Below are 17,901 nucleotides of genomic sequence, written 5' to 3' on the forward strand. Positions count from 1 at the left end.
ATTAATTCTTGTACAGTACTTAATTTTGTATAAGGTTATTTCCGTACTGAACCACCGAATTCCACTAAAATATGTATGTTAACAGCAGATAAATCACTATTGATTACTTACACTGGTTCTCTGTATATTAAAGGTCTGCCTTACGAAGTCACAGTCTGGACGAGTGACAAATCCAGCGCTGGGACAGACGCCAACGTCTTCCTTCAGATGTACGGAGACAGCGGTAAAACTGAGAAGGAAGTGCTCAATAATCGCTCAGACAATTTCGAACGCAACAAAAAAGACATGTTCAAGGTAATCATCTTCGTTAGTTTACAAATATTCATGAATATATTAATTCATAATCAAGCGCTGTTTAATAAATATATTTGCATTTTGTAATTACATTTATTAACAATGTTAACATGTTATAAATTGCCCTCAAAAGTTAAAGTGAACTGTCGGGCAAGGATGGCTAAAGTCGGTAAAAATGGTGTGAATGTATCCAGTATAATTTCTTATGAAATGGAAAAAATAAAATCTCTCGTCAAAATCTGTCTGCGTACGAAGAATTTAATTTAAAGTATGGAGAAATTCTAAAACCGACCTCCCGCTCACTATGTCCGTGGTTACATTTCCACGCAGCCTCGCTTTCAAATGCTTTCAACTTTTCTTTACTTTAATGGTCAGAACTGGAAACTAAGCAGAACTTGACCGTCGTATTAATATGTGAGAACTTTTTGGAAGGCCAATGAACGCATTTAGACTGGTTTTCTTTACCCGACTATTCACTTTAATTATAAATAGAATATTTCTCTTCTTTATCCCAGATTGAAGCAGCAGATGTTGGGAGAATTCAGAAGATCAGGGTTGGTCACGATGGTACAGGGATGTTTTCAGGATGGCATATGGAAAAAGTAAGTAGAACTCTCCTGTTTCACTTCCTTTTGGTCAGAATCATAAAATGATAAAGTCACAAAAATATATGATCCAAAACCTCATTTTGATTTGAATGAGTCTATCAGAAATCTTGGTTCTGACATTAATCAGAATATGAATGAATATACAATTTGACATAAGAACTGAACATTTTGATTAACAGAATGCATTAATTCAAATTTAACTGTATTTGAGAAGAAAATTCAAAAATTGTATATATGAAAACATGAATTTTATAGTTTTATGTATAGTAAGTAACTGTGGTTATTGTCTTGGACAGATGTTGATCCAGAGGCACCCACGAAAGGGAACGCGTAAAAATCCCAAACGACGACGACAACACCATCAGCCAATGAACGTCGGAAGTCTCTAGTCTCAGACCTACAGGAACGAGATGACGATTCTGACGGAAGCAACTCATCATCATCTCCAACACCACGGCGAACGAAGAAGCTTCAAGAAACATAAAGAGCCGGAGTTGAAGACGGTGGAAGAAGAGAGCGAGGAGGATGTATACGATGGCACCGAAACAGAAGACTACTGGTTCTTTGTTAATGAGTGGTTTGCACGTGGTGAAGGGGACGGTGCTATTCAAAGGGAGTTCACTCCTACTGATAAAGATGGAAAGCCACTCAAGGGAGCTCTCCAAGGTAAATTCATGTGTAGTATAAAATATCATGAAAAATTCTTTCACATGGCATAACTCTTACAATGTAAGAGCTGTTTGTGCATTGAAAACCTATTAATAAAATGTTTTAATGTCTATTTATTAGAAATATTTTGGAGGTTAGATTTCGAGCCACATATTGATAATAATATTGACATATTGATACTGGACTTTATTGGAAGTTTTTTTTCATAACAAATGTCAGCAGTACCAGATGTTTGATTTTGTAGGAAAAAATAGTGGTAAGTTTAGATATTGTTCACATGTAATCACAGTGTTACCTCATGCCACCTCACAAAATAGTCTGAGCGTGTCACGCTCATGGATTCAGTTCAAATTCATCATTGAACATCACAATATTTGTTAACATTTGATGTACCAAATAAAAAAGGTACGTCATCCCCCCTCCATCCCCGCCCTATCCATATTGTTGAGTACTTCTCAGGAAGTTGAGTAATTTAATGGTCTGCACTGTTGTGGATTTATCATGTACATTGTTGTTCAGGTAGCTCAGAATGGGCCTTTTGTATGTTGTATAATATGGTAGTAACCATTTTGAAAAAAAAATCAGAAGCAAACAGAAAATTATCAGATGACTAGGTAATAATTATGGGATGTATTGCTCATTTTGACATGTTTGAGATATTTATGAGGAAAGGTGAGTTTTTGGTATGTTTTGACCTCTTGGGGTTTTTGACAGTTTACATTTCACATTAAATTTTGATGGGTTGTATTTCACATTGATAGTTGTACATTTCACACATTGTTAGTTATACATTTCACAGATTACCACAAAAATCACAACTTAACACAAAACAGCTTGTTTTAGTTTTTGAAAATCATTTGACCCACATAAATCACAAACGTTACACAATATATTGTACATTACGTGCTTTAAAATGTAAAAAGTTTAGTCTCAAGAATAAAAATTACTTTGAAAAGTGAGGCTAAAATAAGTTTGAACAACTATTATCAGAAATTCTATGTTTCTACCTTGTAAAAGAATGTCAACTTCATAAATTACATCTCACAATTATCGAAAAATGCAGTAGACCCCCGATAATCCAAACAATTGGCCCAAACATCGCTATTGCTAATTTTCTGGACTGTATGATTTAGTTTACGTAGTTACTAGTCAAATATATTCCCCCATATTTCGATCTGGATTGTGAGTTTTCTGGATTATCACGGGTCCACTCTTTTATGTATATTTACTGGGCACACAACAAAATGTATAAAACATTATAAGACCATTGTAAGTACAAAGACTCTACCAAATGTTACAAAGAAAATACGCATCTTAACCTCCAAGAAAATCTGAATAATCTATAAAAAGTGTATTATACTTGAATGTTTCAGACGTGGAGTATGAAGTCCATGTATTTACTGGAAATGTAAGAGGAGCAGGAACAGACTCCAATGTATTTGTTAACATATACGGAGAAAACTTTGACTCCGGAGAACGGCAGCTCAAGGATTCCAATAACTTCAACAAGTTTGAAAATGGACAGGTATGATCTGAAGTCTTTTATTGGCATCAAAATTGTATAAATATTTTCTGTTTTATTTGACATTAAAACCTGTAATTGCATAGTTCATAACCTAATACATGACATTTTGTAAAGTTTAAGAAAATCAACATAATTTGAATTATTCTTCTCTTTTCTTCAGCCAATTTATGAAGAATCAGATATATTGGCTATTTAGTCCAAATTTTTGTCATTAAAATCACTGAAGAAATCAATGTTGTCATTTCTGATGTACAAGGTCTTAATAAACTTTAACAGGAAGATGTATTCAAGCTCAAGATCAAAGAATTGGGACGACTGGTGAAGTTACGTATTCGCCATGACAACAAGGGCATTGGTGCTGCCTGGTATTTAGACAGGGTTGAAGTTGTGGACACAAAGAAAAAACAAACGTAAGTTTGACATCATTTTCAAGTAAAAAAAAAGTTTTAAAAAATATCAGATTTTTGTTTTGTAAAAGTCTAATTAAGCATTGAACATCTTTCAGTTGGCATTCATAGCCCATATGAATGCCAACTGGACAGAGGCAAATTCTATGAAGCACACTGGGGCTTCATTTTGAATTTGTCTCTGTCCTTAACCAGTTGGCATTCATATGGGCTATGAATGAAAGACGTTTAATGCTTATATTTACATTTGCTTACAATTTTATAATGAAATCCAAAGAGATTTTGCATCAATAATGAATAAATGTTTCGTTACCGTCAAGGATGGTACAGCCTTTTGAACAGCCATTTTTCGTGATCGCTGGCACGATAATTGTAACGTCATAATTATAATGACGTCATAATAAGCGGCTGTAGTTCATATGAATGCAAACTGGGCTTGGTAAGATTACATAATGGGACTGCAGTGAAAACGTAAATATTAGTGGATGTCTGATTTGTATTTGAAACTCTTTTGTGTTGAAGGTATTACTTCCTGTGTCAGCGTTGGCTAGCCGTAGGAGAAGACGATGGACAAATCTGTAGAGAACTTGTGCCTGTTGACAAGTCCTTGCTCAGTAAATCAGGCAAGGATTCTGCTCGGGCTGAGGTTGCCTTGGAAACCAAAGGTAACTCTTACAACTTAAACAATCATATGTCCTTACTCATAACGTCATGACCTTGAAAGGTTTTTTCTTACATATGGATTATTTTCTGTAATTTGTTAAATGGCTCTTTCATTTATCTCTGACAAAAAAATATATAATACCATTATTTGATAAAAAAATATATACATGTAATACCATTATTTTGTCACATTTTTTAACAGCTGCCATGACAACCTACTATGTGAATGTGAAGACTGGAACAGTTTGGGGAGCTGGAACAGACGCCAATGTCTATGTCGTCCTGTTTGGGGATAAGGATCACACAGGTAGGAAGGGAGATAACTCTATTCCTGTTAAACATATCAAGATTGACTGTTACATTACAGCTAACATCAGTCCTTATGTCGTATTATAGGTACATTTTAAATTGATGTGAGGTGTTAACTTTACACTCAAATGCTGATCCAAGGTTTTGTATCCAAAGATAAATTATCATTTAAAAAATGCTGAAATTTTAGTTGTTTTGAAGCATTTTCATTTTGCCATAATCAAAGAAATATTGTTATGTGTCAACAAAAATGTATGTCACAGTTATGCCTCGTGTATTAATGACATCATAAAAAAATCTTGTGGAATAAAGTAGGGTATAGACTTGTCTGTATTAATTATCAATTTGTAAATTTGTAATTGTCTTTGTTTAGATACCATTTTCTTGAAATCATCCATGACAAATAAGAACAAGTTTGAGAGCGGGCAGACGGACAAATTCCTTGTGGAGGCTGTCAACATTGGAGAACTCAAGAAAATCAAGTAAGATTTCTTTCCAATATTTTTCACATATCTTCATGAATGAAATCTGAAATTCCACACCAATTCATTGTTGATGACTTTGAACTTTGCAGAAAATTTTCAATCTTATATGCTCCGAATAATCCAAATTTTTCCCATTTTTTTTATTAACCCAAATAAGGACTTCCTTATTGATATATCTACTGGACTGTATGTTATTTGTGTGTAACTGTTTTATCTTGACCAGAATTGGCCATGATGATGCCGGAGGTGGTGCCCCCTGGTTCCTTGACGAAGTTGTCATTGACAGTCCGTCGTTAGGGAAATGCTGGGTGTTCCCTTGTTACAAATGGCTCAGTTCTAAGGACGGAGACTGCCAGTTGGAACGGGAGCTGTGGCCCCAGGAACTCAACACCCAGGAATACACGCCATGTAAGTATACTTGAGAAAGTAACTCCAAACGGTTTGATGAAAAATATTTTAAAGTAACCTATTCCATCAAGACATATCACAGAGTTATCTGCCCATGTGGGTAGGTAGTGATTGATGTTATTTTGTGTGGGAAACTTGCATTGCTTTCTCTGGAAAATATTATGTTTCGCCTGCAAACATAATTAATATGATGTTGCAAGGACAGATAACTCTGTATTATGCATACACAGAGTATTGAAAATGTTTCCTTAACATCCAAAATGTGTACACTAAGCATAAACTTAATTGTTATTCAGGTATTCCTTATGAGATAAAGATATACACATCCGACAAGTCAGGAGCGGGGACCAGTGCCGATGTCTACATTCAGCTGTACGGCAAGGAGCTATGTACGACACAGAAACAGATCTGTACAACCAAACGAGAACGAAGTGACAAATTTAAACGTGGTGCTACCGACCTCTTCTTACTCGAGGTGAGGTTTTGAAATTCTGAATTTTAAAATCTTCTGTTAATTTTCTTGAAGAAAGAATGTTTATACTTTGATCTATAATTTAATGCTTCTGACAGGAGCAGATAACTCTATAAGTAAAAATAAATCAAACTAATTTTACTGAATACAGCAATATGACAATTCTCATTTCACCGTTTTCATTGTTACTATTAACAGTTGGAAGATGTTGGCGATACTATCGAGAAGATCAGAATCGGTCACAACAATTCAGGCTTGATGGCTGGCTGGCATTTGAACCGTGTCGAGATCCGTAAACTCCATGATACAGGAAGGGTAAGTCTGGTTGTGTTCTTCTCTATTCTTTTACCTCATTATATCTTACTTCCCAAATCTACAGTCTTTAATTCTTCCCATTAACAATTACACAGAGCTAACATGATATTTCTGACATATTTCTAGTCCTTTGATTATATCTTCATTCCAATAATAGATTATAATTTTACAAAGAAATAAAGTTTTGGGTTTAATACTGTTTACTGATTTTTTTTCACAAGTTTAGTCAAGATGTGTGAGGAAGTAAAAATTTATTAAGAAATATATTATGTTTTGTAAGGTCAAAGTCACACTAACTCTACATTTCTGTTACACATTACTCCTACAGGGACCACAGGTAGGTTGTTGGTTGTTTGTTTCCATGGTAACCAGTGTTTTGTTAGTTTTGTGTTCAGTAGAGATCCTGCATGTGTGATTACCTTCCCACCTCCCAAACCCCCAACCCCCCAATTTTTTTTTTTTTTTTTTTTTGTCTTTAATAGCTTAAATTTGGAAACCTTGAGTTATCAAAGACAGCATCAAAAATCAATGTTACTAAATGTACTCATTGTATGACCCTTTTAAAATATAAAATGACACAGTTGAAGGCTTCTGTAAACAAACATATTTTTGAAAATGGTAATAAATTCTGCGTATTTTATGGGGAATATGAATTCACAGATAAAAATTGCAGCGAAAAAGTTTGAAGTAAAAGCATAATATCTTGGATAACAAAATCAATTTGCTTTGAAATACATTGTGGTCATATGCTAAATCAAATCAAAGTCGGTTTACAGTAAGCCACTGCCCCTTTTTTGGAAAAGGTTTCTACAAACCTCAAAGTTACAATACATAATGATCCTTTATTACAAACAAAAGAAATTTAAATGTTCTGACATAGCTTTACGTGTTGTTAAGTCTTTGAAAGTTCTTAGTTCTTGTAGTCTGTGGTGGATTTGATGTTGAAAATATCAGCCAGATGTCTAGCCCTGTTTTATCTGCATTTTTGATTATTATTTTTTTAATCTAAATTTACCATAAGAGAGCCAGTTGAGAATGAAAATGATTTTAAATTCTTAGGAAAATGACTTTGGATAATCTTAACTTTAAACTTCTTTTTTTTTTTTAACAAGCTTAAAGTGAATAGTCGGGCAAAGAAAACCAGTCTAAATGCGTTCATTGGCCTTCCAAAAGTTCTCACATATTAATACGACGGTCAAGTTCTGCTTACGCTTCCCAGTTCTGACCATTGAAATAAAGAAAAGTTGAAAGCATTGAAAGCGAGGCTGTGTGGAAATGTAACCACGGACATAGTCAGCCGGGAGGACGTTTTAAGATTCTTATACTTTAAATTAATTTCAACGTACACAGACAGATTTCGATGAGAAATTTTATTTTTCTATTCCATAAGAAATTATACTGGATACATTCACACTATTTTTACCGACTTTAGCCATCCTTGCACGATTGTTCACTTTAAGTGGTGGAAAAGATTTTGATTGTATGATAGTATGCTTTCTCTTTGTATCTGCATCTAAGATTGTGATATATAGACTGAAAAGGTTCAAATATATGGCAAAAAAATTGTTCTGACTAGATTCTTATAATTTTACAATATGAAATTATTAGGCTGCTTTATCAGAGGGAGATGTATGAATAAGAAATAAATAAGCTTCACTAGAAAGAGTAATCATCTAACAGAGATAGTTATGGTATATGTATACAAAGGCTGTGTGTGAATCTATAAACAGCATTGGATCCATAAGAAGATATTAGTTATATGCATGAGCATGAGGTACAATTGTAGATAGATAAACAGAATGAATCAATTTAAAGCTTAATTAATCAATTACACCGAAAAAATCCCAAAACAACTAACTAGTAATGTGTAAATGGTGAATTATGTGCATGCTGCTAGATTGTATAGTGTTAGTGCTTTAAAGCTGAGAAATGCTGGAAAAAAATATTCAATGCTATGATTTTGAAACGCAAAGTCAAGCTCAAAATTTTCTATGACATGAAGTTGTTTTCATTTTCTTAATTTCAAAAAACCATATCACTTAGTAAAATTAACTGGTTTTATCTGGATAATTTATTAGTGTGATTGCTTTAATGGTGACAGTCAGATGTGACCAACTAGCTGTAATAGAACGAAAACAGTATGAAATTATCTGTATGTATCTAATGCAAATCCAAGCTTTGTATTACAATTTCTAAAGATATGAAAAACAGAACTAATAAAGGGCTGAATGGTCTGCATGACTTATCAAAGCTAGACTGTGCATATATGATTCCTCAAGATGATTCTCGATCCGTTGAATAGTTTTGATAACATTAAAGTGAAAGGATACATGGACATAATATGATATCATGATGAATAAATAAATTCACCTTTTTCAGCGTTCATTGATATTTGAATAGGTAAGATTGGTAAATAAGATCATCAATTAATTATTTAATGTTGATTCAGGGCTCTCAATAATCTGTTGACCTTTGACCTGTTCTAGGGGTCGGTGACCTATGTTTTCCCATGTGATCGCTGGTTGGCTCGAGATGAGGACGATACAGCAATAGAACGTGAATTGATTGCCGGAAAGGTCCACCAAGAAATGATAGGCAAAGATGGACAGGTCAAGAAAAAGGACATCAAACTACGAGATCAACTTCAAAGTAGGTCATAGGTCAAGGCCAACAACCTAAATGTCATTAATACAAGATCAGCTTCTAATAAGGTCATAATTATAGAAATTATTTACATTGTTTTAACTGCATTCTATTGAGTTATGAAGGTATATTTCATCAAAGTGGAGTTTGTTGCCTTGGGGAAAAGGATTTTGTAAAACAAAAATACATGTATACATGTATTATTTTTTGGAAGGGGGGAGGGGGGGTCATTTTGCTTTATAGATATATATGACCAATTTTTTTAACCCAACTTATTTAGGTATTGTTACAATTCATAGCCTTGATGTTGTATATCAAACTCTAAATGTTGCTGTATCTTTCCCGTTTCCAGACAAGCAGTATCTGGTCAATGTCCACACAGGAGATGTGAGTGGGGCCGGAACAGACGCCAACGTGTTCCTCACAATCTGGGGTGACCGTGGCGACAGTGGAGAGAGAAAACTACACAAGTCAGAGACCTACTCTGACAAATTTGAACGCAATCATGTGAGTCATCCTGATCATAGTGTTAAATATCTCCGTTAAGGAATATAAATATCATCCATTTTAAAAACTTTACGTGAAACCTTTTTTTGCTAAAAATTTAGGTTGATGTTGGGGGTGCGAAAATTATATTGATTTAGAAATTTTCATTTTTTCTTTCAAAAAATAGTCAATTCTCAAGTTTAAAGATTTTTTTTATTCCGCAGCTCATATGCAAAGGCCTGCACTGGCTGAAGTCTGGTTCATAGGCAATTATCCCTCTCCCTCAACTAAGAGTGTAACCTGGATTTCACACTTTCTTTCAACTAAAGGCTTCACAAAATAGATATATGATAATGAGACCGCATTGAGGTTCAAACCTTTGACTTATATAAACTAAAAGTCCATTTTAGGTCTATTCACCTGTTGGAGAGACCACAAGGATATATGACTTTTTGTGGGGGAGAAGGAGGCATATATGTATACCCCCATTAAGACAGACAAAAACTTTCATCACATTCTAGAGTATGGTCAGAACCCAAGAAGATTGTGTCCTGCTGGCATGACACGGAATTGTTTCTAAGTTTAAAAATCTGCTATATTTCCTTTTGACAGATCGACGTGTTCAAGATGGATATTGTGGATTTAGGAAACGTTTATAAGATCAAGATCCGCCACGATAACTCCATGTTTAACCCCGCCTGGTATCTGGACTATGTCGAGGTGATTGACACATCAAACAACCAGAAGTTTATGTTCCACTGCGAGAGATGGCTTGCTAAAAACAAAGACGACAAAAAGATACAACGATCGGTCTACGTCAAGGTACGTAGTCCTTATCATATCCAGAAACATTTATAAGATCATGATCCGCCAGGAAAATCACTTGGTATGACATCATTAATAAAAACCTATAATTTTACAAAATATTGCAAATAAGTTGATAATATTTTATGGGTATTTTGTGTACATTAATTGCTTTGAATTAGCATTCTTTGTCCACAAATTTAATACAGCAAAATATTTTGGTGAACAAGAGATTACTTATTTTACAATTTGACTATATATCTCTGATAATTTATTAAAACCGAATTTATAAAGGGGATTATTACTTTCCCAATTCCCTTGTGATTATTTTTATGAAGGGAGGTAATCCTCTGTTTATTTACCAATGTTTATCAGGGCTATGATGGAGAGATGGAGTCGAGTACCGGCACTCTAGGTACGATGAAGTCCACACGTTACGGATCCGTAGCTAGTCTGGATTCTCTGAAGAGTACCGACCCATTCTCTAAGTCACCTCGTCTCACACGTAAACAACAACTCGCTCAGGAGGAAATGCCAGAAGGCGACAGTAAGTTTTGGAAGAACTCTTTGTTTGGCTTGAATTCTGTATCTTTTCAAATTGTATTAATTTCTTATTTTCAAAATCACTTAAGGACGTTCCGAACAGTAATCGAATGCGCCGTTTGTTCGGACCTCCTCGGGTCAACGAGTGCATTCGGAACTGCACATGAAAACTCTTTTGTGACTAAGATTATGAAGAATACCTATCTATATGTTATCCGTCTAACGATATCTTACATTTTAACGTTAAAATCAGGATAGTATAGTTGATAAACGGCGTATTTGTCGATATTGTACTTAGTTCGGTTTGCCGAAAGCTTGATACCGTAGCAGTGAAAACCAAAGTTTGTACGGTAGGTGTAGGACCTAGTTTCGACAAACTAGGAAAAAATAATGTTGTCAGATCTTTGAATTTGGCTAGGCTAATATAACATGAAGCTACATGTATCTTTTGAGAAGCACATTACATAACTCATACAAACGGACTGATATATGCCGAAACGGTCTCGATCTTGTACTGAATAAAATGAGATTTCATAACAATCAAGTGATTAAAACATTTTCTGTTCAACTCCGTTAAACTGTGAATAGATTCTATTTGACACTTAATATACATGTGTTTTAAGGGAGATGCATAATTAAATCAAGATATTCCAATTTTGCCGAGTAATCCTCTAGTATAAAACTACAGATACAGAAATATTTTCATCTCTCCATCGCCCAACCCCTGCTTTTCATTCAATTTGTACAAGCTAGTATATTTCATGAATATTGCGTATGTAGATGTCTACTGTATCATGTTTAGCTAATATGATCCTCAATAAGCACTAACACGTTCGGGAAACAGGATTTTATTTACTATATACATGTACGATAAGACATTGGCCTAACTACTGTAATTAGATGATGCATGTATTTCCCGTTTTGAGAAAATGCATGGAAGTACTCTAATTAAGTTGATCAAATACTATATGTAAGCTAGTGTCAACATCAGTATATATCTGTGATATAGAAACTAAACATGTTCATGTAGGCATAGACTAATTATTTTCCTGTCTACAGTAATCAGCTGAACGTAGATCGAGGATTCAGAATAAGAGATTTTTTTCTTAGGCGTACACTTGCTGTATAGTTTATATCAAGGCTCCAAAAATTTGTTTTAGTTTACTTCGGATAATAAGGCCCTTTGGGCCTCTTGTTAGATATGCAGATATCTCCTAAAAAAACATACAAAGACATACAGTTGCGTATGATGACATCGGTTTTATCGACATTGTTGTGATCAAGTTTAAGTTATCAACTTTGATCGTTGTCACATAGACGCTTTTCATCGTCACAATTTTGGCGCCAAATTCAAATTTATGCTTAAATATCTGCCTCAAACGACTATTGAAGCTAAGATATCTTGACGATAGAAAGATAGATTTTGATAAAATATTTTTCCGCTAAAACAATATAAAATCATGGATTGTCTAAAGGGTAATTAAAGTAGAATCTTTACACGGAATTTTCCATATTCATTTTTTCAGATATTATATCCAGGCAAAATAATGGCTTATTTGTGCCATTTCTTAGCTTTGTAAAGCATCAAATCGGTGGCATCGTGACATAAAATTAACTGGTATAACACTTTATATTATCAGACTATTACACTTTATAATATTCAATATATAAGATGTTCTTTATAAAAATATTACCGCTCGATTTCGGTCAAATAATATAATTGTGAAAAAAAACATTTTTTAGGGGGTAGGGGTATAGAAAGGCTAATTACTCAAAAATTCGCGGTCAATTTTTTTTAATATTCTTTCATCATAACCAAAACACCTGTCTTATTATGTGGACAAAAAATAAAGAAAATTAAACGACACAATTTTTTGAAATTAGGTATTTAAGTTGAAATTCAAATGCAAAAATTGGGCCTTTTTAGGCCTCATTTACACGCATTCGCGTGAAAAATTTACAATTATTGTATTTTTAAGAGTGGTAACGACATTGAGGTCATTGATAGCCATATAAACTTACACATTAAAGATAAAAAATGTTGTTGTTTGTAATATTTCAGTCAATTACCAAGCTTTGAAAATATGTGTGTAAAATTGTATTTTGAGAAAAACAGACGGTAAAGTAGGGTTATTGAGAGTACAATATTTCCAAAACCGCACGGTCAAATTTCAAATAAAAGCCTTAATAAACAGTTTATTAACCAATCTTTCAGTGAGCAAATTTTAAAGAAAATTAAACGACGGGAAATTTTTGGGCCTAACTGTATCGAACCACCTTAAAAAGTCAAATAAAATAAAAATTAATCCTGGCCTTTAGAATTTGTTATGAGCCAGTGTATTGTGATATTTTTGTGAGGTTCTTTTGAAGAAAATTCTCTGAACAGTAATAAAATATTTGTCACTTGCATTACCTATTCCTAGATGATTATTCTTGGCAAATGTAAAAATCTTTATTATATAATACAAATGTAAGACATGCGCTTCAACATGGCTGAACATAGCTCCTTTACAACAATAACAGTATATATCACATGCATCAATAATCATTAAAACTCTTAACTTGCATTTCATTTTTTTTAAATTGTACATTAAGGTATTTGAATAAAGATAAACATTTTGTTGTTACAGCAATTCCATACACGATCAAGGTCTCGACTGGGAAAGGGAAGGACGACGGCACGAACAGTAACGTGTGGGTCAGGGTAATAGGACCACGAGGAAAGGACACGGGACGTTTGTTCCTTGAACTCGCTCAGAAGGACAAATTTATGCCTGGATCTGTAGAAACCTTTTCTCTAGAAGCTATAGATGTTGGTGATGTCAAGAAACTTGAGGTAAGATAAAATTTCTATTGCATCTGCCATGAATAAATGTGAATGAGGGGGATTTCATGTAAGAAATGTCTGTGCCGTCCCATTCTGTTCCGTACAGCTTTAATGTATGAATTGGAGGAGATAGTATTTATGTATTAAGATGATTTTAAGGTTTCTTTTGTTTCAACTATGAAGAAATTTTCTCTAAATAGTCAACCCTGTCTATAACAACCTCTGAAGTGGGGGCAGAAAAACATGTCATTTTAGACAGGCTGCTTTCATAGACAGGTTGATACTTTCGTGTCATTCATCCAGTAACTTGATTTATTTGTGTAACAGATTGGTCACGATGGAGAAGCACCAGGAACAGGTTGGTTTGTCCGGGAGGTCAGCGTGGACGTACCTACCAAGGGGAAACACTATCTATTCCAGTGTAAACAGTGGTTGGCCCGCGACAAGTTCGATGGCAAGACTATCAGGATATTTAGTCTGGACGACGGTGTCAGCACTGTCACATCTTATAGGCCAAGTAAGTATGCTAAATAAGTATTGTTAGTCCTGTCATATTTCATATTCCTGAAACTTGGCCAGTGTCTCAGAAATATCAATCTGATATTCTCATTAAGTGTGATAAACTAGTCAAAATGATCAGCACTGTTGAATCATAAAGTTCATACATCGCTGCATTGTTCATGAATTTATTCATTTATTTAAAAAAATTTGATTGACGACATCAACAAAGTCTATGACTTACTAATGATCCCCTAGTATTCTGTGATTTGACCTCTGACCTTTGTGTTACAGTGGTACAGTATGAGTGTGAGGTGACCACTAGTGACATCACAGAGGCTGGTACAGATACACAGATTACACTGACGGTGTTTGGTGCCAAGGGTACGTCTGCACCAATCATCCTGGAGAAGGTTGGAGACAGATTCGAACGAGGTCACAGTGACCTAATTAAGGTACTGATTTAAAATAATTGTTTTTCTTTCATTTTGATTGATGAAAATGAATTTGTTGAAATAATAATACCATTGTTTAGATAAATTTTGAATACACTGTAGGTTATGAAAAAATGTCAGTGTAGCTTGAACATTTATAGAAAACAAGAGAGTGCAGTATGCAAAGCATAGATATTTGAGAGTTCCTGAATCTGTTTTGTTTGACTGTTACAGTTGGAGATGGAGGACGTTGCTCCAATCAAGAAGATCAGAATACAGACCAGTGGAAAAGGCAGCAGACCTGAATGGCACCTTGAGAAGGTGAGAGGTCATCGAGGTCAAATGAGATGGGTCAAATAAATAAAGACCATAAACCAAATCATGTTTGAACCATGTGGTTACTGATAAATATTCAGTCAAACCTGTCAATAACGACCACTCAAAGGACAGTCAAACCTGTCTATAACGACCACTCAAAGGACAGTCAAACCTGTCTATAAAGACCATCCAAAAGACTAAAAAAATTGACTTTATAGCCAAAGGATTTTGATATACAGTTTAAATGTTGTACTCCTGATACACTACGTACTTAGTTCAATAGTTATGTACTGGGTTATACTATTATATGTGCCCTCGGTGACATGGTTTTAAATGTTGTTTTTTTAAATTGTTTGTATTTGATTTTTAGTTGACACTACGCAGTTACGAGACTGATGCATTGTCTGTATTTGAAGTCAATGATTGGTTCGGAAAGAAGAAAGGAGTACTGATGCGCGACATCGCTGCAAAGGAACGAGGAAAATTTGTTCTCAAAGGTGAGTCAGAACTCTTGAATGACATTGTATTGCTTGAAAAAAACAATAGAAGAAAATTTATCATCATGGGTTTGAACTCATAATGCAGAGTATAACTCGATTTGCCCTCTATTACTTCTAGAATAAAACTTCTGATTACTCAATTTGTAGCTCAGGAAGCTCATTCATCTATAGGCTGGAAGTGTTCTGAGTAGAAATCAAGTTGAGCTCAGGAATAAGCTCTTTAACCCATGCATTATAGGTGAATCTCTATTCTATAGGGAAAGGACATATTTGTCTTTTAGAGGTAGGCAAAAATGACATCATTGCATCATATCACTGATATCAATACAATCGTTTGAATAAATTTGAGTGTCGGAGCTGTAACGCCATTTTTTTCTGATTGTAGAAACATCTTACAGAGTTTCGGTGAAGACGTCTGACGTGAGCGGAGCTGGAACAGACGCTAAGGTCTTCATCACACTGTTCGGTGCCAATGGTGACACAGGTGAAATCCATCTGGCAAAGTCAGAAACATACAAGGATCCGTTTGAGAACAACCAGGTCGACGTATTCACGATTCAGAAGATCCTCAGTGTTGGGGAACTTTCCAAATGCCGCGTCTGGCACGACAACTCAGGTATGTAAGAGTTCCTGATACTTCCAGTTCCTTTATATAATGCAAACTGTGGGCGTTTGGGTTGCTAGGCTGTAGATAAGTGCAGACAATGTGCAGAAAGTGTCATCTTTCAATAAATACTAAATTAATAATCTAAAAGTTTTCTGGAAGCTCTTGACTTTGAACTTTCATCCGAAGTATCTCTAAAATAACAGTAATGATGGTTGTATATTTTCTCCCCAGGTTTCGGAGCGGCCTGGCATTTAGCCTATATCGAGGTAGAGGATCTTAGTAACAAGAAGGTATACACTTTCCACTGTGACAACTGGCTGTCAAAGAAAGATGGCGACAAACAGATTCTACGGGAGCTGACATGTGGAACCATCGCAAAACCAGCCACGGGCGATAAGGAGATGACCAGTAAGTTTACAAAAGTCACTATAACACGTCAGATGTTTAAATGAGCAAGATTTTATCAAATATTGTATTTAGTTTCATTTCATGAAAGTTTTTGCTAGATATATGATTAATTAAATAATGTAATTAGTAAGTCAATTAGTATGTCTCTTAACGATTTATCACTAATATTTCTGACTTGTTTCTACAGCTTATGAGGTTGAAGTCAAGACATCTGATAAGAAGGAAGCAGGAACTATCCATAATGGCTGGGTCATATTAGAAGGCAGCAAAGACAGTGTCAAATATAAACTAGAAAACAGTGCTCGTAACAAAATTCTCCGCAGGTAAGCTTATCTCCCCTTACACTATCAAATATAAACTAGAAAACAATACTTGACTGTGTTTAGGGTCAAGTGGTTTATTCTGACATTCAACTACTAGCCCTTCACCTCTTGGTTTGAGTTTGAAACCCAAATGAGCCAGTTATCATGCACTGATTTACGGTAGCTGGGTTTTTTCTCTGGGAACTCCAGCTTTTCTTAGCCTCACCTACTTAGCCTTCTAACTACAAGTACACTCAAAGACATTTTGTTGTTAACAGGGGTAACACAGACTACTTCCAAGTTCCGTCTCGGCCCCTCGGGAAGCTGAAGCGTGTGATAGTCGGTGCCACAGAGCGTGAGGACCACCCTCTACAGGATATGGAGGGCCACGAGGCGATGTGGTTCTGTTACGAAATCAGCGTCACCGACACCACAACCGGCAACAAGTAAGTTACAACAAGAAACAGATTAACAAAATTCTGATTTCCGAGATTTTCCTGAATTTTACAGAATATATCTATTTCACAGAATATTTGCTTGTTGTTATAGGAATATTTTTAAAAGTACTTTGTCCTTATCTCTGTTCTCTCTTGAGGGTCATCAAGGGTCAACCTTCCGATATTACCTAAGAAAATTAGAAGATTCTATTATATATGAGGTTTTGCCTTAAGAAATGAAAGTATAATTTTGTGAATGAAAAATACTATAATGGTACATCTCTTATCCATTTCCATAGATACCTGTTTCCCTGCAAGAAATGGATTCAGATATCCGACAGACTTTACTCCAAGAAATACCGGGAGACTTTGGAGGTTAAATCTGTGGAGGAATCTCAGGTGTCTGTAGTGAGAAGTAAGTATTGAAATAACAGCCAATCAACAAGTCTATGCTAAATTACATTTTGTTTAAATATTAAATCACTATTATACACTTCTGTTTTTTCACTACATTGATGAGGGACAGGGTAAGGGGCCGTGGTGGCCGAGTGGTTGAGCTGTCCCAATCTTAAAGTGTTTCGATTCATTCATATTTGTTAAACCAATCTGCACATAGTAAGATAAAGTAGCTTTATTACATATACATGAACGTAACTGTATAAACCCTCAAATATGTGTATGGACTGCTAATGTTTAATATTTACTTATAGATCTCGCCCCGATCAAGTACGAGATCATCGTGTTTACGGGAGATGTGTTCGGAGCGGGAACCAATGCCAATGTCTCCATTACCATATTTGGATCTAATGGTGACAGCGGTAAACGAGCACTGCAGCAGAGCTTCAGGGATCTCTTTGAGCGTAACCAGACAGACAAATTCCAGATGGAAATACTCGACTTAGGTAAAATACCTTTGTTTAAAATTTTATGTGATATAGA

General features: G+C 35.0%; 1 protein-coding gene across 1 annotated transcript in view; it reads left to right on the plus strand.

Annotated features, from left to right (window-relative positions):
* LOC138329340 (lipoxygenase homology domain-containing protein 1-like) overlaps positions 1 to 17,901 on the plus strand; it is a 56,372-nt gene that overhangs the window by 34,774 nt on the left and 3,697 nt on the right. The window contains 28 exon segments of the mRNA XM_069276257.1: positions 134 to 294; positions 810 to 896; positions 1,199 to 1,252; positions 1,255 to 1,361; positions 1,363 to 1,568; positions 2,945 to 3,096; positions 3,373 to 3,506; positions 4,026 to 4,168; positions 4,369 to 4,473; positions 4,849 to 4,957; positions 5,184 to 5,368; positions 5,665 to 5,843; positions 6,039 to 6,155; positions 8,642 to 8,804; positions 9,151 to 9,305; positions 9,897 to 10,106; positions 10,464 to 10,635; positions 13,262 to 13,467; positions 13,786 to 13,975; positions 14,251 to 14,411; positions 14,625 to 14,711; positions 15,079 to 15,205; positions 15,594 to 15,824; positions 16,047 to 16,223; positions 16,411 to 16,546; positions 16,804 to 16,971; positions 17,262 to 17,377; positions 17,673 to 17,864. Coding sequence (XP_069132358.1) covers positions 134 to 294; positions 810 to 896; positions 1,199 to 1,252; positions 1,255 to 1,361; positions 1,363 to 1,568; positions 2,945 to 3,096; positions 3,373 to 3,506; positions 4,026 to 4,168; positions 4,369 to 4,473; positions 4,849 to 4,957; positions 5,184 to 5,368; positions 5,665 to 5,843; positions 6,039 to 6,155; positions 8,642 to 8,804; positions 9,151 to 9,305; positions 9,897 to 10,106; positions 10,464 to 10,635; positions 13,262 to 13,467; positions 13,786 to 13,975; positions 14,251 to 14,411; positions 14,625 to 14,711; positions 15,079 to 15,205; positions 15,594 to 15,824; positions 16,047 to 16,223; positions 16,411 to 16,546; positions 16,804 to 16,971; positions 17,262 to 17,377; positions 17,673 to 17,864 — 4,230 coding nt within the window.

The sequence above is a fragment of the Argopecten irradians genome, chromosome 8 (genome assembly GCF_041381155.1).
Source record: "Argopecten irradians isolate NY chromosome 8, Ai_NY, whole genome shotgun sequence".
Taxonomy (NCBI): Eukaryota; Metazoa; Mollusca; class Bivalvia; order Pectinida; family Pectinidae; genus Argopecten; species Argopecten irradians.